General features: G+C 49.8%; 1 protein-coding gene across 1 annotated transcript in view; it reads left to right on the forward strand.

Annotated features, from left to right (window-relative positions):
* Positions 1-9,711: 9,711 nt before the first annotated feature.
* LOC117970842 (FACT complex subunit SSRP1-like) overlaps positions 9,712-22,111 on the forward strand; it is a 32,302-nt gene continuing 19,902 nt past the window's right edge. The window contains exons 1-6 of the mRNA XM_059020157.1: positions 9,712-9,888; positions 13,058-13,243; positions 13,479-13,584; positions 16,738-16,931; positions 17,600-17,830; positions 21,600-21,703. Coding sequence (XP_058876140.1) covers positions 9,835-9,888; positions 13,058-13,243; positions 13,479-13,584; positions 16,738-16,931; positions 17,600-17,830; positions 21,600-21,703 — 875 coding nt within the window. The 5' untranslated portion in view covers positions 9,712-9,834. The remainder of the gene's footprint in view (positions 9,889-13,057; positions 13,244-13,478; positions 13,585-16,737; positions 16,932-17,599; positions 17,831-21,599; positions 21,704-22,111) is intronic.

The raw sequence follows: 22,111 nt of genomic DNA on the forward strand, positions 1-22,111 counted from the left end.
AGCATAGGGAAGCATTGTAAAGCACAGAGAGGTGTGGTAAAGCATAGGGAAGCATTGTAAAGCACAGAGAGGTCTGGTAAAGCATAGGGAAGCATTGTAAAGCACAGAGAGGTGTGGTAAAGCATAGGGAAGCATTGTAAAGCACAGAGAGGTCTGGTAAAGCATAGGGCAGCGTTGCGAGAATGGACAGCTGAGAGGCTGAAAGGATTCCGTGATTCGAAGGAAAAAAAGAGAGAAAATTTCTGTTCTGATTAAAGAAGCGAGGGAAAAGGGATCTGTAATTAAACATGAAAAAAAGACTGAAATTGCGGTTACTGTATGAGGCGATGACATCATCGCTGAGCGAAGTCATCACATTCTCAGGGTAAGACAGCAACTTCTTCACAGCTGGAGGCTGCAGCAACATTACACAATCCATTAACCCTTCACCTGCTGCACACCAGCCTCTCGTTAGCTTTATTAACACGATCACCGGCCCCTCACTTTAAAGGAGCGCTGACCATCTTTAAAATCCATTCTCTCACCTCTTATTAGCTTTATTAACATGATCACCGGCCCCTCCCTTTAAAGGAGCACTGACCATCTTTAAAATCCATTCTCTCACCTCTTATTAGCTTTATTAACATGATCACCGGCCCCTCCCTTTAAAGGAGCGCTGACCATCTTTAAAATCCATTCTCTCACCTCTTATTAGCTTTATTAACATGATCACCGGCCCCTCCCTTTAAAGGAGCGCTGACCATCTTTAAAATCCATTCTCTCACCTCTTATTAGCTTTATTAACATGATCACTGGCCCCTCCCTTTAAAGGAGCGCTGACCATCTTTAAAATCCATTCTCTCACCTCTTATTAGCTTTATTAACATGATCACTGGCCCCTCCCTTTAAAGGAGCGCTGACCATCTTTAAAATCCATTCTCTCACCTCTTATTAGCTTTATTAACATGATCACCGGCCCCTCCCTTTAAAGGAGCGCTGACCATCTTTAAAATCCATTCTCTCACCTCCTATTAGCTTTATTAACATGATCACCGGCCCCTCCCTTTAAAGGAGCGCTGACCATCTTTAAAATCCATTCTCTCACCTCCTATTAGCTTTATTAACAGGATTCTCGTTTCACACGCTCAGCGCTCCTGTAATGGTAGTAGGTGAGAGGGCTCAGTATTTTTCCGAGATCCTGTATGATGCACTTGGAACGTCGCTGGCATTCCTGTGGTCATTCCCAAAGCCTTGCCAGTCAGTCTGGGGAAAAGGAATCTGAAAAATCCCAGAATGCAACAGGAGGGGAGTGACGCACCGTCTGATCATGACCTTCAAGTGTGAGAAAATAAGCTTGCATCTGATACAGCAACAGGACTGTACAACCCTACACTACACAACCCTACACTACACAACCCTACACTACACAACCCTACACTATACAACCCTACACTACACAACCCTACACTATACAACCCTACACTACACAACCCTACACTACACAACCCTACACTACACAACCCTACACTACACAACCCTACACTGTACAACCCTACACTACACAACCCTACACTACACAACCCTCCACTACACAACCCTCCACTACACAACCCTACACTATACAACCCTACACTATACAACCCTCCACTGTACAACCCTACACTACACAACCCTACGCTATACAACCCTACACTGTACAACCCTACACTACACAACCCTACACTACACAACCCTACACTATACAACCCTCCACTGTACAACCCTACACTACACAACCCTACACTACACAACCCTCCACTGTACAACCCTACGCTATACAACCCTACACTGTACAACCCTACACTACACAACCCTACACTACACAACCCTACACTACACAACCCTACACTACACAACCCTACACTGTACAACCCTACACTACACAACCCTACACTACACAACCCTACGCTATACAACCCTACACTGTACAACCCTACACTACACAACCCTACACTGTACAACCCTACACTATACAACCCTACACTGTACAACCCTACACTACACAACCCTACACTGTACAACCCTACACTATACAACCCTACACTGTACAACCCTACACTACACAACCCTACACTACACAACCCTACGCTATACAACCCTACACTGTACAACCCTACACTACACAACCCTACACTGTACAACCCTACACTATACAACCCTACACTATACAACCCTACACTGTACAACCCTACACTACACAACCCTACACTACACAACCCTACGCTATACAACCCTACACTACACAACCCTACACTACACAACCCTACACTGTACAACCCTACACTACACAACCCTACACTGTACAACCCTACACTACACAACCCTACACTGTACAACCCTACACTACACAACCCTAGACTACACAACCCTACACTACACAACCCTACACTACACAACCCTCCACTGTACAACCCTCCACTGTACAACCCTACACTATACAGTCTTTCTCAGCGTCTTCAGTGTGAATTCAATGGCAAACGTTTCTACTAGAAGTCTTTCTCAGCGTCTTCAGTGTAAATTCAATGGCAAACGTTTCCACTAGAAGTCTTTCTCAGCGTCTTCAGTGTGAATTCAATGGCAAACGTTTCCACTAGAAGTCTTTCTCAGCGTCTTCAGTGTAAATTCAATGGCAAACGTTTCCACTAGAAGTCTTTCTCAGCGTCTTCAGTGTAAATTCAATGGCAAACGTTTCCACTAGAAGTCTTTCTCAGCGTCTTCAGTGTAAATTCAATGGCAAACGTTTCCACTAGAAGTCTTTCTCAGCGTCTTCAGTGTGAATTCAATGGCAAACGTTTCCACTAGAAGTCTCTCTCAGCGTCTTCAGTGTAAATTCAATGGCAAACGTTTCCACTAGAAGTCTTTCTCAGCATCTTCAGTGTAAATTCAATGACAAACGTTTCCACTAGAAGTCTTTCTCAGCGTCTTCAGTGTAAATTCAATGGCAAACGTTTCCACTAGAAGTCTTTCTCAGCGTCTTCAGTGTGAATTCAATGGCAAACGTTTCCACTAGAAGTCTTTCTCAGCATCTTCAGTGTAAATTCAACGGCAAACGTTTCCACTAGAAGTCTTTCTCAGCGTCTTTAGTGTAAATTCAATGGCAAACGTTTCCACTAGAAGTCTTTCTCAGCGTCTTTAGTGTCAATTCAATGGCAAACGTTTCCACTAGAAGTCTTTCTCAGTACACACACACACACACACACACACACACACTGACACACAGACACGTTTGCATTCCTATATATATATTATTAGTTTATTTAGCAGACGCCTTTATCCAAGGCGACTTACAGAGACTAGGGTGTGTGAACTATGCATCAGCTGCAGAGTCACTTACAACTACGTCTCACCCGAAAGACGGAGCACAAGGAGGTGAAGTGACTTGCTCAGGGTCACACAGTGAGTCAGTGGCTGAGGTGGGATTTGAACCGGGGACCTCCTGGTTACAAGCCCTTTTCTTTAACCACTGGACCACACAGCCTCCATTGACTCTCACTATATTTTGATTCACTATTTCTAACTCCAGTCACGCAAAACTCCACACGGGGTGAAAGTCGACAACAAACTAAATATTTTGGCAACTTATTTATTGTTTATTTTCTGAAGGCACATTTAGTTCTTAAAAAAAGGTGTTTTACAAAGTGGGGACAACGTATCTTTCTGGGGACATTTTCTCAAATGTTGTCCAGACATTGATAGTAATACCTGCCCCACACGCACACACACACACACACACACACACACACACACACACACACACGCACGCACACACGCACACGCACACACGCACACACACAGAGGCAGTAGGCTTGTACGATAGCCAGGGAAGGGGAAAGAGAAAGGAGGATCGACCAGACAGATTCACTCCTGTCAGATAGAAATCTTGTGTGAAGTTCAAGCTCTTCAGCCTGACCTTTGACTAAGCATTCACTCAGACCATCGGCGACTCGCTCCGAGGGTGGAGGGGGGGGTGGAGGGGGGGGGGGGGGATTATGAAATCAAGGCACTGCGGTTTGTTTTTAAAGAGAAGAATGTCACCCCCCCTCTCCTCTTCTCTTTTCTCTCGCTCTCGCTCTTGCAGGGAGGTCTGAGTGCTCTGGTCGCTCTGGAGATCCCGTGCCTCCACGAGCAAGGCTCGGGGGAACAAGGGTTCAAGTGGAACTGGGCTCCGAGGAATCGGCTGAAGGGCAGAGTTGAGGCGGAGATGCACACACTGAGACACACACAGATACACTGAGACACACTGAGACACAGAGACACACACTGAGACACACACAGATACACTGAGACACACACAGATACACTGAGACACACACTGAGACACACACAGATACACTGAGAGACACACAGATACACTGAGACACACACAGATACACACAGATACACTGAAAGACACACACACACACTGAGACACACACAGATACACTGAGACACACACAGATACACTGAGACACACACAGATACACAGAGAGACACACACACACACTGAGACACACACAGATACACTGAGACACACACAGATACACTGAGACACACACAGATACACACAGATACACTGAGACACACACTGAGACACACAGATACACACACACTGAGACACACACAGATACACAGAGAGACACTGAGACACACACAGAGACACACACACTGAGACACACACACAGATGCACAGACCCCGAGACACGCACACACACAGATGCACAGACACACACACACAGATGCATAGAGACAGACACACACACACACAGATACACAGACCCCGAGACACACACACACACAGATGCACAGACACAGACACACGCACACACACAGATGCATAGAGACAGACACACACACAGTGAGACACACTGAATTACTGTTATTAGCAAACAGAAGTGCTAAGAGGTCAATTGCATAGAAAGGACACAAAGACCCCCACGCACTGACACGCTGACACGCTGACACACAGACAGCAGGAAGCCGGGCGCGCTTCGTCTTCAATGCATCCTTTGTGCTGCGTGACCTCCGCCGCGTCGCGGGGCGCCTCTCGGACAAAGACTGCAGGACGCGCCGCTGTCCGTGCGACCCGTGACTCAGCAGCGCTGACCAGCCGAGTCACCGTCCGCTCATCCACACGCCTCGACGCAGCGGTTTGCCTTTCTGGTCGCGTGAATCGTTTTTTATTTTAATTTTACGGGAACTATTTCTATTATCGGAATTACCGGAATAATTAAAGAGATTTTTAAAAAAAAAAAACGTTTAACAGTATCACTGGTCCCTCCCTTTAAAGGAGCGCTGACCATCTTTAAAATCCATTCTCTCACCTCTTATTAGCTTTATTAACATGATCACCGGCCCCTCCCTTTAAAGGAGCGCTGACCATCTTTAAAATCCATTCTCTCACCTCTTATTAGCTTTATTAACAGGATCACCGGCCCCTCCCTTTAAAGGAGCGCTGACCATCTTTAAAATCCATTCTCTCACCTCTTATTAGCTTTATTAACATGATCACCGGCCCCTCCCTTTAAAGGAGCGCTGACCATCTTTAAAATCCATTCTCTCACCTCTTATTAGCTTTATTAACATGATCACCGGCCCCTCCCTTTAAAGGAGCGCTGCCCATCTTTAAAATCCATTCTCTCACCTCTTATTAGCTTTATTAACAGGATCACCGGCCCCTCCCTTTAAAGGAGCGCTGACCATCTTTAAAATCCATTCTCTCACCTCTTATTAGCTTTATTAACATGATCACCGGCCCCTCCCTTTAAAGGAGCGCTGACCGTCTTTAAAATCCATTCTCTCACCAAAGCATCCCTATGCTTTACCAGACCTCTCTGTGCTTTACAATGCTTCCCTATGCTTTACCAGACCTCTCTGTGCTTTACAATGCTTCCCTATGCTTTACCAGACCTCTCTGTGCTTTACAATGCTTCCCTATGCTTTACCAGACCTCTCTGTGCTTTACAATGCTTCCCTATGCTTTACCACACCTCTCTGTGCTTTACAATGCTTCCCTATGCTTTACCACACCTCTCTGTGCTTTACAATGCTTCCCTATGCTTTACCAGACCTCTCTGTGCTTTACAATGCTTCCCTATGCTTTACCACACCTCTCTGTGCTTTACAATGCTTCCCTATGCTTTACCACACCTCTCTGTGCTTTACAATGCTTCCCTATGCTTTACCACACCTCTCTGTGCTTTGCAAAGGCGCTATATAAAATAAATAGTGATTGATCGATCGAAAGAAGCGCCCGGTTTATTCTGTAGATAAATGTAGATCAATTTGCGAGTCATCAGCATACGAATGATAATGAATGCCGCGTCGTCTGAGTATTAGGAAGAGGAAACGGGTCGTTATCGAATAATACCGAACCCAGAACGGAACCGCGCGGAACAGAACTGACGTCAATCAATCAATCAATCAATCGATCAATCTATCAATCAATCTTTATTTCATATTGCGCCTTTCATAGCGCGCCACCATCACAAAACGCTCTACAAGATAGTGAGGATCAACGTATAATACATTAAATACAGAGAAATGCATCACACACGTAATATAATATAACAAGACCCTTCACTGAACTAATAATTTGCTTAATTAGACCTTTTTAAAATTGTTTTCAGGTCTTAATCAACTGCAGGTTTCGAGTTAGCTATAACATTTGAGAAGTAACTTGAACTGCAGCCGCTTACGAGCTGAAAAGAAGCAGGACTGTCTAATTAAGGCAATTATTAGTCCGATTCAGGGTATAGTTCAGTATAGTTTTGGGGGGGTTGGGGGGGTCCCGGCTGTCTGCTGTTTTGTCAGCCACTTCGTCACGGGAAAGTCCGTCCTGCTGTCAGTCCTGAGGCCGCAGCGCGCCGTAAATCAACGCTAATTACAGGGGAAGAGACTGTGATCACGGAAATGAGAACTGGAACGAGAGAGGGGGGGTGAGAGAGAGGGGAGAGAGGGGAGAGAGGAGAGAGAGGGGGGAGAGGAGAGGGGAGAGGAGAGGGGAGAGGAGAGAGAGAGGGGGGGAGAGAGAGGGGGGTGAGAGAGAGGGGGGAGAGAGAGGGGGGTGAGAGAGGGGAGAGGAGAGAGGGGGGGAGAGGAGAGAGAGGGGAGAGAGGAGGGAGAGGGGGGGTAGGAGAGAGGGGGGTGAGAGAGAGGGGAGAGAGGGGAGAGAGGAGAGAGAGGGGGGGTGAGAGAGGGGGGTGAGAGGGGGAGAGAGAGGGGGGTGAGAGAGGGGAGAGGAGAGAGAGGGGGAGAGAAGAGGGGAGAGGAGAGAGAGGGGGGTAGGAGAGAGGGGGGTGAGAGAGGGGGGTGAGAGGGGGAGAGAGAGGGGGGTGAGAGAGGGGAGAGGAGAGAGAGGGGGAGAGGAGAGGGGAGAGGAGAGAGAGGGGGGTAGGAGAGAGGGGGGTGAGAGAGAGAGGGGGGTGAGAGGAGAGGAGGGGGTCAGAGAGAGGGGGAGAGAGGAGGGGGAGACAGGGGGTGAGAGAGAGAGAGGGGGTGAGAGAGGGGGGAGAGAGAGAGGGGAGAGAGGAGAGGAGAGAGAGACGAGAGAGAGAGAGAGAGGGAGAGAGAGAGAGAGGGGGAGAGGAGGGAAGGGGAGAGAGAGAGGAGAGAGTTAGAATAGAGAGAGAGGAGGGGAGAGAGGAGAGGAGAGAGAGAGACGAGAGAGAGGGAGAGAGAGGGAGAGAGAGAGAGAGAGGGATAGAGAGAGAGAGAGGGAGACAGAGAGAGAGGGAGAGAGAGAGAGAGAGGGATAGAGAGAAAGAGAGGGAGAGAGAGGGAGAGAGGGAGAGACAGAGAGAGAGAGAGGAGAGACAGAGAGAGAGAGAGAGGGAGAGAGAGAGGGAGAGGGAGAGGGAGAGGGAGAGGGAGAGGGAGAGGGAGACCAGGGTTAATGGTAGTAAATACAGTATACCACGGGGAAAAGCACGGAGGGGGGGGGGGGTGCAGCATGACCGTGGAGATGTGCTTCAACTTTAATAATGGGTGGAGGGAGAAAGAAAGAAAGAAAGAAAGAAAGAAAGAAAGAAAGAATCTCTCAGTTTCACTCTGAAAGGAATGAAATAAAAGAGAAGAGAATAGAGGAAAGCGAAAAGAAATACAGAGTGAAAGAAAAAGAGAAAGAAAAAGAGAAAGAAAGAGAGAAAGAAAGAAAGAAAGAAAGAAAGTGACAGAGATCTTGATGGATGGGTCGGGGGGGGATTGAAGAAGAGAAAGATTACCCTGCCCCCCCCCTATATTAATACAGAGCAGCGCGGCCACACTGCTGTTTGAAGCAGCTGAAGCCCAGAGGGGGGGCTTAAAAGTACCTGGATTAAAAATCTTAAATTACAAGTGAGGGAAGGAGAGAGAGAGAGAGAGAGAGAGAGAGAGAGAGAGAGAGAGAGAGAGAGAGAGAGAGAGAGAGAGCGAGAGAGAGAGAGAGAGAGAGAGAGGTGTCTGTGACCTGCGTGCGCACCACCGCCTACACTACACCCCTTCCACCAGCAGGGGGGGATCCTCACCAGAAAGCAATAAGAGACACAGAAATTGTATTTTTTTTTTTTAGCTTAGCTTAAAATTTTTAACTAACCAATTTTTCTTCTCAATGACCCAGAAGACGTCATCACATTGTAATTTTTTTTAAATGTTATTAAAAAAAAAAAAAGTTTAATAACGACGAGATCGAGAAATGCTTCCGTTTTTTTGCTTAGGCGATGCTGCCATCGTGTGGCGATGAAGCGTAACTGCATTTTTCTATTGCGTGGAAGGGTGAATTAAGATTGAGTCCGTTTCATTAATATTATTATTATTATTATTATTATTATTATTATTATTATTACAAATTCCACTTTGTCAATTACATATAAAATATCATTTTACAGTTTTGCGTATGTCTGCTTGTCTATAGATGATTTTATGTGATTTTCTGTTTTCTAAATAATACAACTAAACACCGTAATAACGGTTTCAGTATTCAAATGGCCTCAAATAATTTAAAATACTTGAAAATAATTTATTTTACAAAAATGAACACGAAAATAAAACACGTTTCACCCTTAAAATCCAAAAATTAAGTTTCTTAATTGTAACATTTGTTTACCATCAACTGAAGCAGAAAAAAAACCAGTCATGTTTGTTTATGGGGAACAAAAAAAAAAGATTAATTTAGTCGTCGAATTATATTTGCGTTTTAAACGAAACTCCAAAAATTACAAATGATTGTTTTCATCGTCATCAATAAATCTGACACGTCACTTGCCCAAAAGTTGAAGCCCAAATACTCCATTTCACTTTGGGGCGAACGTCGTATTTGTGTTAAAAATATATTAATATTGCATATTAATTCAATTTCAAATGCCCGCTTATTAATTAAATAAAAATAAAAAATAAACCGGCGCGGTATGTCTTAAAATAAATATTTATTTCGCTTTACGTATTTTTTTTTTTGCGTTGTTGTGGTCGTGCGGCGCAGAGCAGACTTCCGTTTCCGGCGGTGGGTTGACGCGCTCACGCGGGAAAGGGGTCTATTCGCGACAGAAGAAAATATAAAACAATTAAAATTATACATAAAATAATTATATATATATATATTGCTATTCTTTTTATTTTAAAGGGAGGACGGCTACATCAAAATAACACGTTTCAGTTTTGTGCCAAACATTATCACGGAGTTGTTGTTTTGTTTTTGTTTGTTAAGAAACGTGTGTTAGATTCTGCGAGGCTGCAAATTGAGTTTGCGGTTATTATTATTATTATTATTATTATTATTATTATTATTATTATTATTATTATTATTATTATTATTATATTGAAATAGTTCATAATATTATTTCGTAGACCTTTTCTTTGGTTGCAAACATGGGGGACACCCTGGAATTCAACGAGATTTATCAAGAAGTGAAAGGGGCGTGGGTAAGAGACGCGCATTTTATTACCTTAAATGTGTGTGTGTGTCTCTGTAGAGGTGTGTGTGTGTCTCTGTAGAGGTGTGTGTGTGTCTCTGTAGAGGTGTGTGTGTCTCTGTTTCTCTGTAGAGGTGTGTGTGTGTCTCTGTTTCTCTGTAGAGGTGTGTGTGTGTCTCTGTTTCTCTGTAGAGGTGTGTGTGTGTGTCTCTCTGTGTCTCTGTAGAGGTGTGTGTGTGTCTCTCTCTGTTTCTCTGTAGAGGTGTGTGTCCCTCTCTGTTTCTCTGTAGAGGTGTGTGTGTGTCTCTCTGTGTCTCTGTAGAGGTGTGTGTGTGTCTCTCTGTAGAGGTGTGTGTGTCTCTCTGTTTCTCTGTAGAGGTGTGTGTGTGTCTCTCTGTTTCTCTGTAGAGGTGTGTGTGTGTGTGTCTCTCTGTTTCTCTGTAGAGGTGTGTGTGTGTCTCTCTGTCTCTGTAGAGGTGTGTGTGTGTGTCTCTCTGTTTCTCTGTAGAGGTGTGTGTGTCTCTCTGTGTCTCTGTAGAGGTGTGTGTGTGTCTCTGTAGAGGTGTGTGTGTGTCTCTCTCTGTTTCTCTGTAGAGGTGTGTGTGTCTCTCTCTGTTTCTCTGTAGAGGTGTGTGTGTGTCTCTCTCTGTTTCTCTGTAGAGGTGTGTGTGTGTCTCTCTCTGTTTCTCTGTAGAGGTGTGTGTGTCTCTCTCTGTTTCTCTGTAGAGGTGTGTGTGTGTGTCTCTCTGTTTCTCTGTAGAGGTGTGTGTGTCTCTCTGTTTCTCTGTAGAGGTGTGTGTGTGTCTCTCTGTTTCTCTGTAGAGGTGTGTGTGTGTGTGTCTCTCTGTTTCTCTGTAGAGGTGTGTGTGTGTCCCTCTGTGTCTCTGTAGAGTTGTGTGTGTGTGTCTCTGTTTCTCTGTAGAGGTGTGTGTGTCTCTCTGTTTCTCTGTAGAGGTGTGTGTGTGTCTCTCTGTTTCTCTGTAGAGGTGTGTGTGTCTCTGTTTCTCTGTAGAGGTGTGTGTGTCTCTGTTTCTCTGTAGAGGTGTGTGTGTGTGTGTCTCTCTCTGTTTCTCTGTAGAGGGGTGTGTGTCTCTCTGTGTCTCTGTAGAGGTGTGTGTGTGTCTCTGTTTCTCTGTAGAGGTGTGTGTGTGTCTCTCTGTTTCTCTGTAGAGGTGTGTGTGTGTCCCTCTCTGTGTCTCTGTAGAGGTGTGTGTGTGTGTCTCTGTTTCTCTGTAGAGGTGTGTGTGTGTCTCTCTGTTTCTCTGTAGAGGTGTGTGTGTGTGTGTCTCTGTTTCTCTGTAGAGGTGTGTGTGTGTGTCTCTGTTTCTCTGTAGAGGGGTGTGTGTGTCTCTCTGTTTCTCTGTAGAGGGGTGTGTGTGTCTCTTTTTCTCTGTAGAGGTGTGTGTGTGTCTCTCTGTAGAGGTGTGTGTGTGTGTCTCTCTGTTTCTCTGTAGAGGTGTGTGTGTCTCTCTGTTTCTCTGTAGAGGTGTGTGTGTGTCTCTTTTTCTCTGTAGAGGTGTGTGTGTGTCTCTCTGTTTCTCTGTAGAGGTGTGTGTGTGTGTCTCTGTTTCTCTGTAGAGGTGTGTGTGTGTGTCTCTGTTTCTCTGTAGAGGTGTGTGTGTGTCTCTCTGTAGAGGTGTGTGTGTGTGTCTCTCTGTTTCTCTGTAGAGGTGTGTGTGTCTCTCTGTTTCTCTGTAGAGGTGTGTGTGTCTCTCTGTTTCTCTGTAGAGGTGTGTGTGTGTGTCTCTGTTTCTCTGTAGAGGTGTGTGTGTGTGTGTCTCTGTTTCTCTGTAGAGGTGTGTGTGTGTGTCTCTGTTTCTCTGTAGAGGGGTGTGTGTGTCTCTCTGTTTCTCTGTAGAGGGGTGTGTGTGTCTCTTTTTCTCTGTAGAGGTGTGTGTGTGTCTCTCTGTAGAGGTGTGTGTGTGTGTGTGTCTCTCTGTTTCTCTGTAGAGGTGTGTGTGTCTCTCTGTTTCTCTGTAGAGGTGTGTGTGTGTCTCTCTGTTTCTCTGTAGAGGTGTGTGTGTCTCTCTGTTTCTCTGTAGAGGTGTGTGTGTGTCTCTCTGTTTCTCTGTAGAGGTGTGTGTCTCTCTGTTTCTCTGTAGAGGTGTGTGTGTGTGTCTCTGTTTCTCTGTAGAGGTGTGTGTGTGTGTCTCTCTGTTTCTCTGTAGAGGTGTGTGTGTGTCTCTCTGTTTCTCTGTAGAGGTGTGTGTGTGTGTCTCTCTGTTTCTCTGTAGAGGTGTGTGTGTGTGTCTCTCTCTGTTTCTCTGTAGAGGTGTGTGTCTCTCTGTTTCTCTGTAGAGGTGTGTGTGTGTGTCTCTCTCTGTTTCTCTGTAGAGGTGTGTGTGTCTCTGTTTCTCTGTAGAGGTGTGTGTGTGTGTGTCTCTGTTTCTCTGTAGAGGTGTATGTGTGTGTCTCTGTTTCTCTGTAGAGGTGTGTGTGTGTGTCCCTCTCTGTTTCTCTGTAGAGGTGTGTGTGTGTGTGTCCCTCTGTTTCTCTGTAGAGGTGTGTGTGTGTCTCTCTGTTTCTCTGTAGAGGTGTGTGTGTGTGTGTGTCTCTCTGTTTCTCTGTAGAGGTGTGTGTGTCTCTCTCTGTTTCTCTGTAGAGGTGTGTGTGTGTCTCTCTGTGTCTCTGTAGAGGTGTGTGTGTGTCTCTCTGTGTCTCTGTAGAGGTGTGTCCCTCTCTGTTTCTCTGTAGAGGTGTGTGTGTCTCTCTGTTTCTCTGTAGAGGTGTGTGTGTGTGTCTCTCTGTTTCTCTGTAGAGGTGTGTGTGTTTCTCTGTAGAGGTGTGTGTGTGTGTCTCTCTGTTTCTCTGTAGAGGTGTATGTGTCTCTGTTTCTCTGTAGAGGTGTGTGTGTGCCTCTCTGTTTCTCTGTAGAGGTGTGTGTGTGTGTCTCTCTGTTTCTCTGTAGAGGTGTGTGTGTGTGTCTCTCTGTTTCTCTGTAGAGGTGTGTGTGTGTGCCTCTCTGTTTCTCTGTAGAGGTGTGTGTGTGCCTCTCTGTGTCTCTGTAGAGGTGTGTGTGTCTCTCTCTGTGTCTCTGTAGAGGTGTGTGTGTCTCTCTCTGTGTCTCTGTAGAGGTGTGTGTGTATCTCTGTAGAGGTGTGTGTGTATCTCTGTAGAGGTGTGTGTGTATCTCTGTAGAGGTGATGGTTTAAACTGTGTGTTTTGTTTTTTTTTCTCAGAATGACGGTCGCTTGCGTCTCAGCAAGCAGGCGGTTGTTTATAAAAACAATAAGACAGGAAGAGTGGACAACATCGCGGCCAGCGATCTCTCCGGGTGTTACTGGCGCCGCGTTTCTCTCGGGCACGGAGTCCGACTGGAAACGAAAAGCGGGAACGCGTACAAATACGACGGCTTCCGAGAATCGGTGCGTTTAAAAAAATAAAATAAAAAGACTCCTATCCCACAGCAGTGTGATCCAGTCCAGGCTTTACTACCAGCTTGATCAGCCCCCAGTGTGTCTAGCTAACAAGCTCAGGTGTGTCTTATTATTAAGCTCCTAGTGAAACCAGGACTGGATCACACTGCTGTGGAACGGGAGTCTGAAAATTAAGGGAAAACAGTAATTTGATCAGTTTTTCTTTCCTTTCTAATTTATCCAGGATTTTGAGAAGATGTCAAATTATTTCAAGGCTAATTATCAAGTGGATCTGACAGAGAAGGATCTGTGTGTGAAAGGCTGGAACTGGGGGACAGCTAGATTTGGGGGTAAGAACCACAGCAATGCTGGCAGGACCGCACTGTATAACACTGATACACAACCCTGCGCAGAACCACAGCAATGCTGGCAGGACCGCACTGTATAACACTGATACACAACCCTGCACAGAACCACAGCAATGCTGGCAGGACCGCCCTGTATAACACTGATACACAACCCTGCACAGAACCACAGCAATGCTGGCAGGACCGCACTGTATAACACTGATACACAACCCTGCACAGAACCACAGCAATGCTGGCAGGACCGCACTGTATAACACTGATACACAACCCTGCACAGAACCACAGCAATGCTGGCAGGACCGCACTGTATAACACTGTATAACACTGATACACAACCCTGCACAGAACCACAGCAATGCTGGCAGGACCGCACTGTATAACACTGATACACAACCCTGCACAGAACCACAGCAATGCTGGCAGGACCGCACTGTATAACACTGATACACAACCCTGCACAGAACCACAGCAATGCTGGCAGGACCGCACTGTATAACACTGATACACAACCCTGCACAGAACCACAGCAATGCTGGCAGGACCGCCCTGTATAACACTGATACACAACCCTGCACAGAACCACAGCAATGCTGGCAGGACCGCACTGTATAACACTGATACACAACCCTGCACAGAACCACAGCAATGCTGGCAGGACCGCACTGTATAACACTGATACACAACCCTGCACAGAACCACAGCAATGCTGGCAGGACCGCCCTGTATAACACTGATACACAACCCTGCACAGAACCACAGCAATGCTGGCAGGACCGCACTGTATAACACTGATACACAACCCTGCACAGAACCACAGCAATGCTGGCAGGACTGCACTGTATAACACTGATACACAACCCTGCACAGAACCACAGCAATGCTGGCAGGACAGCACTGTATAACACTGATACACAACCCTGCACAGAACCACAGTGTGTGTCTCTCTCTGCACCTCTCTGATGCACTCTGTGTGTGTGTGTGTCTCTCTCTCTGATGCACTCTGTGTGTGTGTGTGTGTGTCTCTGATGCACTCTGTGTGTGTGTGTCTCTCTCTCTGCACCTCTCTGATGCACTGTGTGTGTGTGTGTGTGTGTGTGTGTCTCTCTCTGATGCACTCTGTGTGTGTGTGTGTCTCTCTCTGATGCACTCTGTGTGTGTGTCTCTCTCTGCACCTCTCTGATGCACTCTGTGTGTGTGTCTCTCTCTGCACCTCTCTGATGCACTCTGTGTGTGTGTGTCTCTGCACCTCTCTGATGCACTCTGTGTGTGTGTGTGTCTCTGCACCTCTCTGATGCACTCTGTGTGTGTGTGTGTCTCTGCACCTCTCTGATGCACTCTGTGTGTGTGTGTCTCTGCACCTCTCTGATGCACTCTGTGTGTGTGTGTGTCTCTGCACCTCTCTGATGCACTCTGTGTGTGTGTGTCTCTGCACCTCTCTGATGCACTCTGTGTGTGTGTGTCTCTGCACCTCTCTGATGCACTCTGTGTGTGTGTCTCTGCACCTCTCTGATGCACTCTGTGTGTGTGTGTCTCTGCACCTCTCTGATGCACTCTGTGTGTGTGTGTGTCTCTGCACCTCTCTGATGCACTCTGTGTGTGTGTGTCTCTGCACCTCTCTGATGCACTCTGTGTGTGTGTGTGTCTCTCTCTGCACCTCTCTGATGCACTCTGTGTGTGTGTGTCTCTGCACCTCTCTGATGCACTCTGTGTGTGTGTGTCTCTCTCTGCACCTCTCTGATGCACTCTGTGTGTGTGTGTGTCTCTCTCTGATGCACTCTGTGTGTGTGTCTCTCTCTGCACCTCTCTGATGCACTCTGTGTGTGTGTGTCTCTCTCTGCACCTCTCTGATGCACTCTGTGTGTGTGTGTGTCTCTCTCTGATGCACTCTGTGTGTGTGTGTGTGTCTCTCTCTGATGCACTCTGTGTGTGTGTCTCTCTCTGCACCTCTCTGATGCACTCTGTGTGTGTGTCTCTCTCTGCACCTCTCTGATGCACTCTGTGTGTGTGTGTCTCTGCACCTCTCTGATGCACTCTGTGTGTGTGTGTGTCTCTGCACCTCTCTGATGCACTCTGTGTGTGTGTGTGTCTCTGCACCTCTCTGATGCACTCTGTGTGTGTGTGTCTCTGCACCTCTCTGATGCACTCTGTGTGTGTGTGTGTCTCTGCACCTCTCTGATGCACTCTGTGTGTGTGTGTCTCTGCACCTCTCTGATGCACTCTGTGTGTGTGTGTGTCTCTCTCTGCACCTCTCTGATGCACTCTGTGTGTGTGTGTCTCTGCACCTCTCTGATGCACTCTGTGTGTGTGTGTGTCTCTGCACCTCTCTGATGCACTCTGTGTGTGTGTGTCTCTGCACCTCTCTGATGCACTCTGTGTGTGTGTGTGTCTCTCTCTGCACCTCTCTGATGCACTCTGTGTGTGTGTGTCTCTGCACCTCTCTGATGCACTCTGTGTGTGTGTGTCTCTCTCTGCACCTCTCTGATGCACTCTGTGTGTGTGTGTGTCTCTCTCTGATGCACTCTGTGTGTGTGTCTCTCTCTGCACCTCTCTGATGCACTCTGTGTGTGTGTGTCTCTCTCTGCACCTCTCTGATGCACTCTGTGTGTGTGTGTGTCTCTCTCTGATGCACTCTGTGTGTGTGTCTCTGCACCTCTCTGATGCACTCTGTGTGTGTGTGTGTGTGTCTCTCTCTGATGCACTCTGTGTGTGTGTGTGTCTCTCTCTGATGCACTCTGTGTGTGTGTCTCTGCACCTCTCTGATGCACTCTGTGTGTGTGTGTCTCTCTCTGCACCTCTCTAATGCACTCTGTGTGTGTGTGTCTCTCTCTGCACCTCTCTGATGCACTCTGTGTGTGTGTGTGTGTGTCTCTCTCTGATGCACTCTGTGTGTGTGTGTGTCTCTCTCTGATGCACTCTGTGTGTGTGTCTCTGCACCTCTCTGATGCACTCTGTGTGTGTGTGTCTCTCTCTGCACCTCTCTGATGCACTCTGTGTGTGTGTGTGTCTCTCTCTGATGCACTCTGTGTGTGTGTCTCTCTCTGCACCTCTCTGATGCACGCTGTGTGTGTGTGTGTGTCTCTCTCTGCACCTCTCTGATGCACACTGTGTGTCTGTGTGTCTCTCTGTGTGTTCCAGGTCAGCTCCTGACCTTTGACATCAATGACCAGCCCGCTTTCGAGGTGCCCCTGACCAACGTGTCCCAGTGCACCCCCGGCAAGAACGAGGTGGCTCTGGAGTTCCACCAGAACGACGACGCGGAGGTCTCGCTCATGGAGGTGCGATTCTACGTGCCTCCCTCCTCCACGGACGAGGGGGTGGACCCTGTGGAGGTGAGAGCGGAGGGGGGGGGGGGGGGGGGGGGGTGTAATCTGTGTGTGTGTGATGTATCTATCTGTGTGTGTGATGTATCTGTGTGTGTGTGTGTAGATATGAACTCTACCATGCTGTCTGCCAATTAACAGTGAGTTTTCAGTTTCTCGTTGACTTTTCTGCTTCGCAGAGTATCTCTAGTGATTGAGAGAGATTTTGAATTCTCTACTCTCTCTCTCTCTCTCTCTCTCTCTCTGTCTCTCTCTCTCTCTCTCCTTTCTCGATCCCCTGTCTCTGTACTGACCACTCTCTCTGTATCTATCTATTGACTCCTCTCCCTCCCCCTCCTCCTCCCTCTCTCCCTCTCCCCCTCCCTCTCTCCCTCTCCCCCTCTCCCCCTCTCTCTCCGTCTCTCCCCCTCTCCCCCTCTCTCTCCGTCTCTCCCCCTTTCCCCCCTCTCTCTCCGTCTCTCCCCCTCTCCCCCCTCTCTCTCCCCCCTCTCTCCTCTCCCCCCTCTCTCTCTCTCTCTCTCTCCTCTCTCTCTCCCTCCCCCCTCTCTCTCTCCCTCCCCCTCCGTCTCTCTCTCTCCCCTCTCTCTTTCTCCCCTCTCTCTCTCTCCCTTCTCTCTCTCTCCCCCCTCTCTCTCTCTCTCTCTCTCTCTCTCTCCCCCCCCCTCTCTCTCTCTCAGGCGTTTTCCCAGCAGGTCCTCTCCAAGGCGGATGTGATCCAGGCCACGGGCGACGCTGTCTGCATCTTCCGGGAGCTGCAGTGCCTGACCCCCAGGGGGCGCTACGACATCCGCATCTACCCGTCCTTCCTGCACCTGCACGGCAAGACCTTCGACTACAAGATCCCCTACACCACCGTGCTGCGACTCTTCCTGCTGCCGCACAAGGACCAGCGCCAGATGTTCTTCGTGGTGAGCCCGCCTGGACCCGGCCCACGCTGTCTGCTAGCAGGGCTGGCTCTGTGTCTCTGCTGCCTGCTAGCAGGGCTGTCTCTGTGTCTCTGCTGTCAGCTAGCAGGGCTGTCTCTGTGTCTCTGCTGTCGGCTAGCAGGGCTGGCTCTGTGTCTCTGCTGTCGGCTAGCAGGGCTGGCTCTGTGTCTCTGCTGTCAGCTAGCAGGGCTGGCTCTGTGTCTCTGCTGTCAGCTAGCAGGGCTGGCTCTGTGTCTCTGCTGTCTGCTAGCAGGGCTGGCTCTGTGTCTCTGCTGTCAGCTAGCAGGGCTGGCTCTGTGTCTCTGCTGTCAGCTAGCAGGGCTGGCTCTGTGTCTCTGCTGTCAGCTAGCAGGGCTGGCTCTGTGTCTCTGCTGTCAGCTAGCAGGGCTGGCTCTGTGTCTCTGCTGTCAGCTAGCAGGGCTGGCTCTGTGTCTCTGCTGTCTGCTAGCAGGGCTGGCTCTGTGTCTCTGCTGTCAGCTAGCAGGGCTGGCTCTGTGTCTCTGCTGTCAGCTAGCAGGGCTGGCTCTGTGTCTCTGCTGTCAGCTAGCAGGGCTGGCTCTGTGTCTCTGCTGTCAGCTAGCAGGGCTGGCTCTGTGTCTCTGCTGTCAGCTAGCAGGGCTGGCTCTGTGTCTCTGCTGTCAGCTAGCAGGGCTGGCTCTGTGTCTCTGCTGTCTGCTAGCAGGGCTGGCTCTGTCTCTCTGCTGTCAGCTAGCAGGGCTGGCTCTGTGTCTCTGCTGTCTGCTAGCAGGGCTGGCTCTGTGTCTCTGCTGTCTGCTAGCAGGGCTGGCTCTGTGTCTCTGCTGTCTGCTAGCAGGGCTGGCTCTGTGTCTCTGCTGTCTGCTAGCAGGGCTGGCTCTGTGTCTCTGCTGTCTGCTAGCAGGGCTGGCTCTGTGTCTCTGCTGTCAGCTAGCAGGGCTGGCTCTGTGTCTCTGCTGTCCCCTAGCAGGGCTGGCTCTGTGTCTCTGCTGTCCCCTAGCAGGGCTGGCTCTGTGTCTCTGCTGTCTGCTAGCAGGGCTGGCTCTGTGTCTCTGCTGTCTGCTAGCAGGGCTGGCTCTGTGTCTCTGCTGTCCCCTAGCAGGGCTGGCTCTGTGTCTCTGCTGTCTGCTAGCAGGGCTGGCTCTGTGTCTCTGCTGTCAGCTAGCAGGGCTGGCTCTGTGTCTCTGCTGTCTGCTAGCAGGGCTGGCTCTGTGTCTCTGCTGTCTGCTAGCAGGGCTGGCTCTGTGTCTCTGCTGTCTGCTAGCAGGGCTGGCTCTGTGTCTCTGCTGTCAGCTAGCAGGGCTGGCTCTGTGTCTCTGCTGTCTGCTAGCAGGGCTGGCTCTGTGTCTCTGCTGTCTGCTAGCAGGGCTGGCTCTGTGTCTCTGCTGTCAGCTAGCAGGGCTGGCTCTGTGTCTCTGCTGTCTGCTAGCAGGGCTGGCTCTGTGTCTCTGCTGTCAGCTAGCAGGGCTGGCTCTGTGTCTCTGCTGTCTGCTAGCAGGGCTGGCTCTGTCTCTCTGCTGTCAGCTAGCAGGGCTGGCTCTGTGTCTCTGCTGTCTGCTAGCAGGGCTGGCTCTGTGTCTCTGCTGTCTGCTAGCAGGGCTGGCTCTGTGTCTCTGCTGTCTGCTAGCAGGGCTGGCTCTGTGTCTCTGCTGTCTGCTAGCAGGGCTGGCTCTGTGTCTCTGCTGTCTGCTAGCAGGGCTGGCTCTGTGTCTCTGCTGTCAGCTAGCAGGGCTGGCTCTGTGTCTCTGCTGTCCCCTAGCAGGGCTGGCTCTGTGTCTCTGCTGTCCCCTAGCAGGGCTGGCTCTGTGTCTCTGCTGTCTGCTAGCAGGGCTGGCTCTGTGTCTCTGCTGTCTGCTAGCAGGGCTGGCTCTGTGTCTCTGCTGTCTGCTAGCAGGGCTGGCTCTGTGTCTCTGCTGTCCCCTAGCAGGGCTGGCTCTGTGTCTCTGCTGTCCGCTAGCAGGGCTGGCTCTGTGTCTCTGCTGTCTGCTAGCAGGGCTGGCTCTGTGTCTCTGCTGTCTGCTAGCAGGGCTGGCTCTGTGTCTCTGCTGTCTGCTAGCAGGGCTGGCTCTGTGTCTCTGCTGTCCCCTAGCAGGGCTGGCTCTGTGTCTCTGCTGTCCCCTAGCAGGGCTGGCTCTGTGTCTCTGCTGTCTGCTAGCAGGGCTGGCTCTGTGTCTCTGCTGTCTGCTAGCAGGGCTGGCTCTGTGTCTCTGCTGTCTGCTAGCAGGGCTGGCTCTGTGTCTCTGCTGTCTGCTAGCAGGGCTGGCTCTGTGTCTCTGCTGTCAGCTAGCAGGGCTGGCTCTGTGTCTCTGCTGTCTGCTAGCAGGGCTGGCTCTGTGTCTCTGCTGTCTGCTAGCAGGGCTGGCTCTGTGTCTCTGCTGTCAGCTAGCAGGGCTGGCTCTGTGTCTCTGCTGTCCCCTAGCAGGGCTGGCTCTGTGTCTCTGCTGTCCCCTAGCAGGGCTGGCTCTGTGTCTCTGCTGTCTGCTAGCAGGGCTGGCTCTGTGTCTCTGCTGTCTGCTAGCAGGGCTGGCTCTGTGTCTCTGCTGTCCCCTAGCAGGGCTGGCTCTGTGTCTCTGCTGTCTGCTAGCAGGGCTGGCTCTGTGTCTCTGCTGTCTGCTAGCAGGGCTGGCTCTGTGTCTCTGCTGTCTGCTAGCAGGGCTGGCTCTGTGTCTCTGCTGTCTGCTAGCAGGGCTGGCTCTGTGTCTCTGCTGTCTGCTAGCAGGGCTGGCTCTGTGTCTCTGCTGTCAGCTAGCAGGGCTGGCTCTGTGTCTCTGCTGTCTGCTAGCAGGGCTGGCTCTGTGTCTCTGCTGTCAGCTAGCAGGGCTGGCTCTGTGTCTCTGCTGTCCCCTAGCAGGGCTGGCTCTGTGTCTCTGCTGTCTGCTAGCAGGGCTGGCTCTGTGTCTCTGCTGTCCCCTAGCAGGGCTGGCTCTGTGTCTCTGCTGTCTGCTAGCAGGGCTGGCTCTGTGTCTCTGCTGTCTGCTAGCAGGGCTGGCTCTGTGTCTCTGCTGTCTGCTAGCAGGGCTGGCTCTGTGTCTCTGCTGTCTGCTAGCAGGGCTGGCTCTGTGTCTCTGCTGTCAGCTAGCAGGGCTGGCTCTGTGTCTCTGCTGTCTGCTAGCAGGGCTGGCTCTGTGTCTCTGGTGTCTGCTAGCAGGGCTGGCTCTGTGTCTCTGCTGTCTGCTAGCAGGGCTGGCTCTGTGTCTCTGCTGTCAGCTAGCAGGGCTGGCTCTGTGTCTCTGCTGTCAGCTAGCAGGCCTGGCTCTCATCAGTTAATATATCCAGTTGACTCTCGCTCTCTCTCTCTGTCTCTCTCTCTCTCTCTCTCTCTCTCTCTCTCTCTCTCTCTGTCTCTCTCTGTCTCTGTCTCTGTCTCTGTCTCTCTCTCTCTCTCTCTCTGTCTCTCTCTCTCTGTCTCTCTCTCTCTCTCTCTGTCTCTCTCTCTCTGTCTCTCTCTCTCTGTCTCTGTCTCTCTGTGTCTCTGTCTCTGTCTCTGTCTCTGTCTCTGTCTCTCTCTCTCTCTCTGTCTCTCTCTCTCTCTCTCTGTCTCTCTCTCTCTGTCTCTCTCTCTCTGTCTCTCTCTCTCTGTCTCTGTCTGTTCTGTGTCTCGCTACAGCAATGACAAAACCCGCTGTGTGAAACTGGCTCCATCGTGGCTCTGTGTCCCAGCGGGGACCGTGTGTGAAGTATAGGGAACTCGGAGCCAAGATGGCCGACGCCGGGGCGCAGTTTCCTGCACGTGTTGATTTGGGTTTCTTTTCTTTTCTGTCTGTGTTGTTTTCAGATCAGCCTGGACCCTCCTATCAAACAGGGGCAGACCCGCTACCACTTCCTGATCCTGCTGTTCTCCAAAGAGGAAGATCTCACCCTGACCCTCAACATGACGGAGTGAGTGAGCCCCAGCTACGCAGGGCGGGGTACCCCGGGGGTTCAGAGCGCCTCGACCCACAGCCCCGAGGTTTCACCGCGACCCGGGTCCGAGTGCCGCTGTGAAGGAAACGGGTTTGAACATGAATTGTCTTTTAGAATGGAAAGGCGGGCTGATTTCGGGCTGCTTCCAGGATTGGTTGCTTTGCTCGAAGGCAGGGTGTTGATTGGCTGGTTGTTGCTGGGTGATGGAATGCGAGCGGACCCGGTCGTGTGCTGATTCGCCGGTGACGTTCCAGTGGGCGTCGGCTGTGTTTTTGATGCCCGCTGGAGGAGCTGGAAGCTGATTGGCTGATGATACTGAATTGTTTTTCTAACCAATTTCTCTTTCCTCTGTCTCTCCCCTCCCTGCTCTCTCCCTCTCTCCCC

Source organism: Acipenser ruthenus, unplaced genomic scaffold (genome assembly GCF_902713425.1).
Source record: "Acipenser ruthenus unplaced genomic scaffold, fAciRut3.2 maternal haplotype, whole genome shotgun sequence".
Taxonomy (NCBI): domain Eukaryota; kingdom Metazoa; phylum Chordata; class Actinopteri; order Acipenseriformes; family Acipenseridae; genus Acipenser; species Acipenser ruthenus.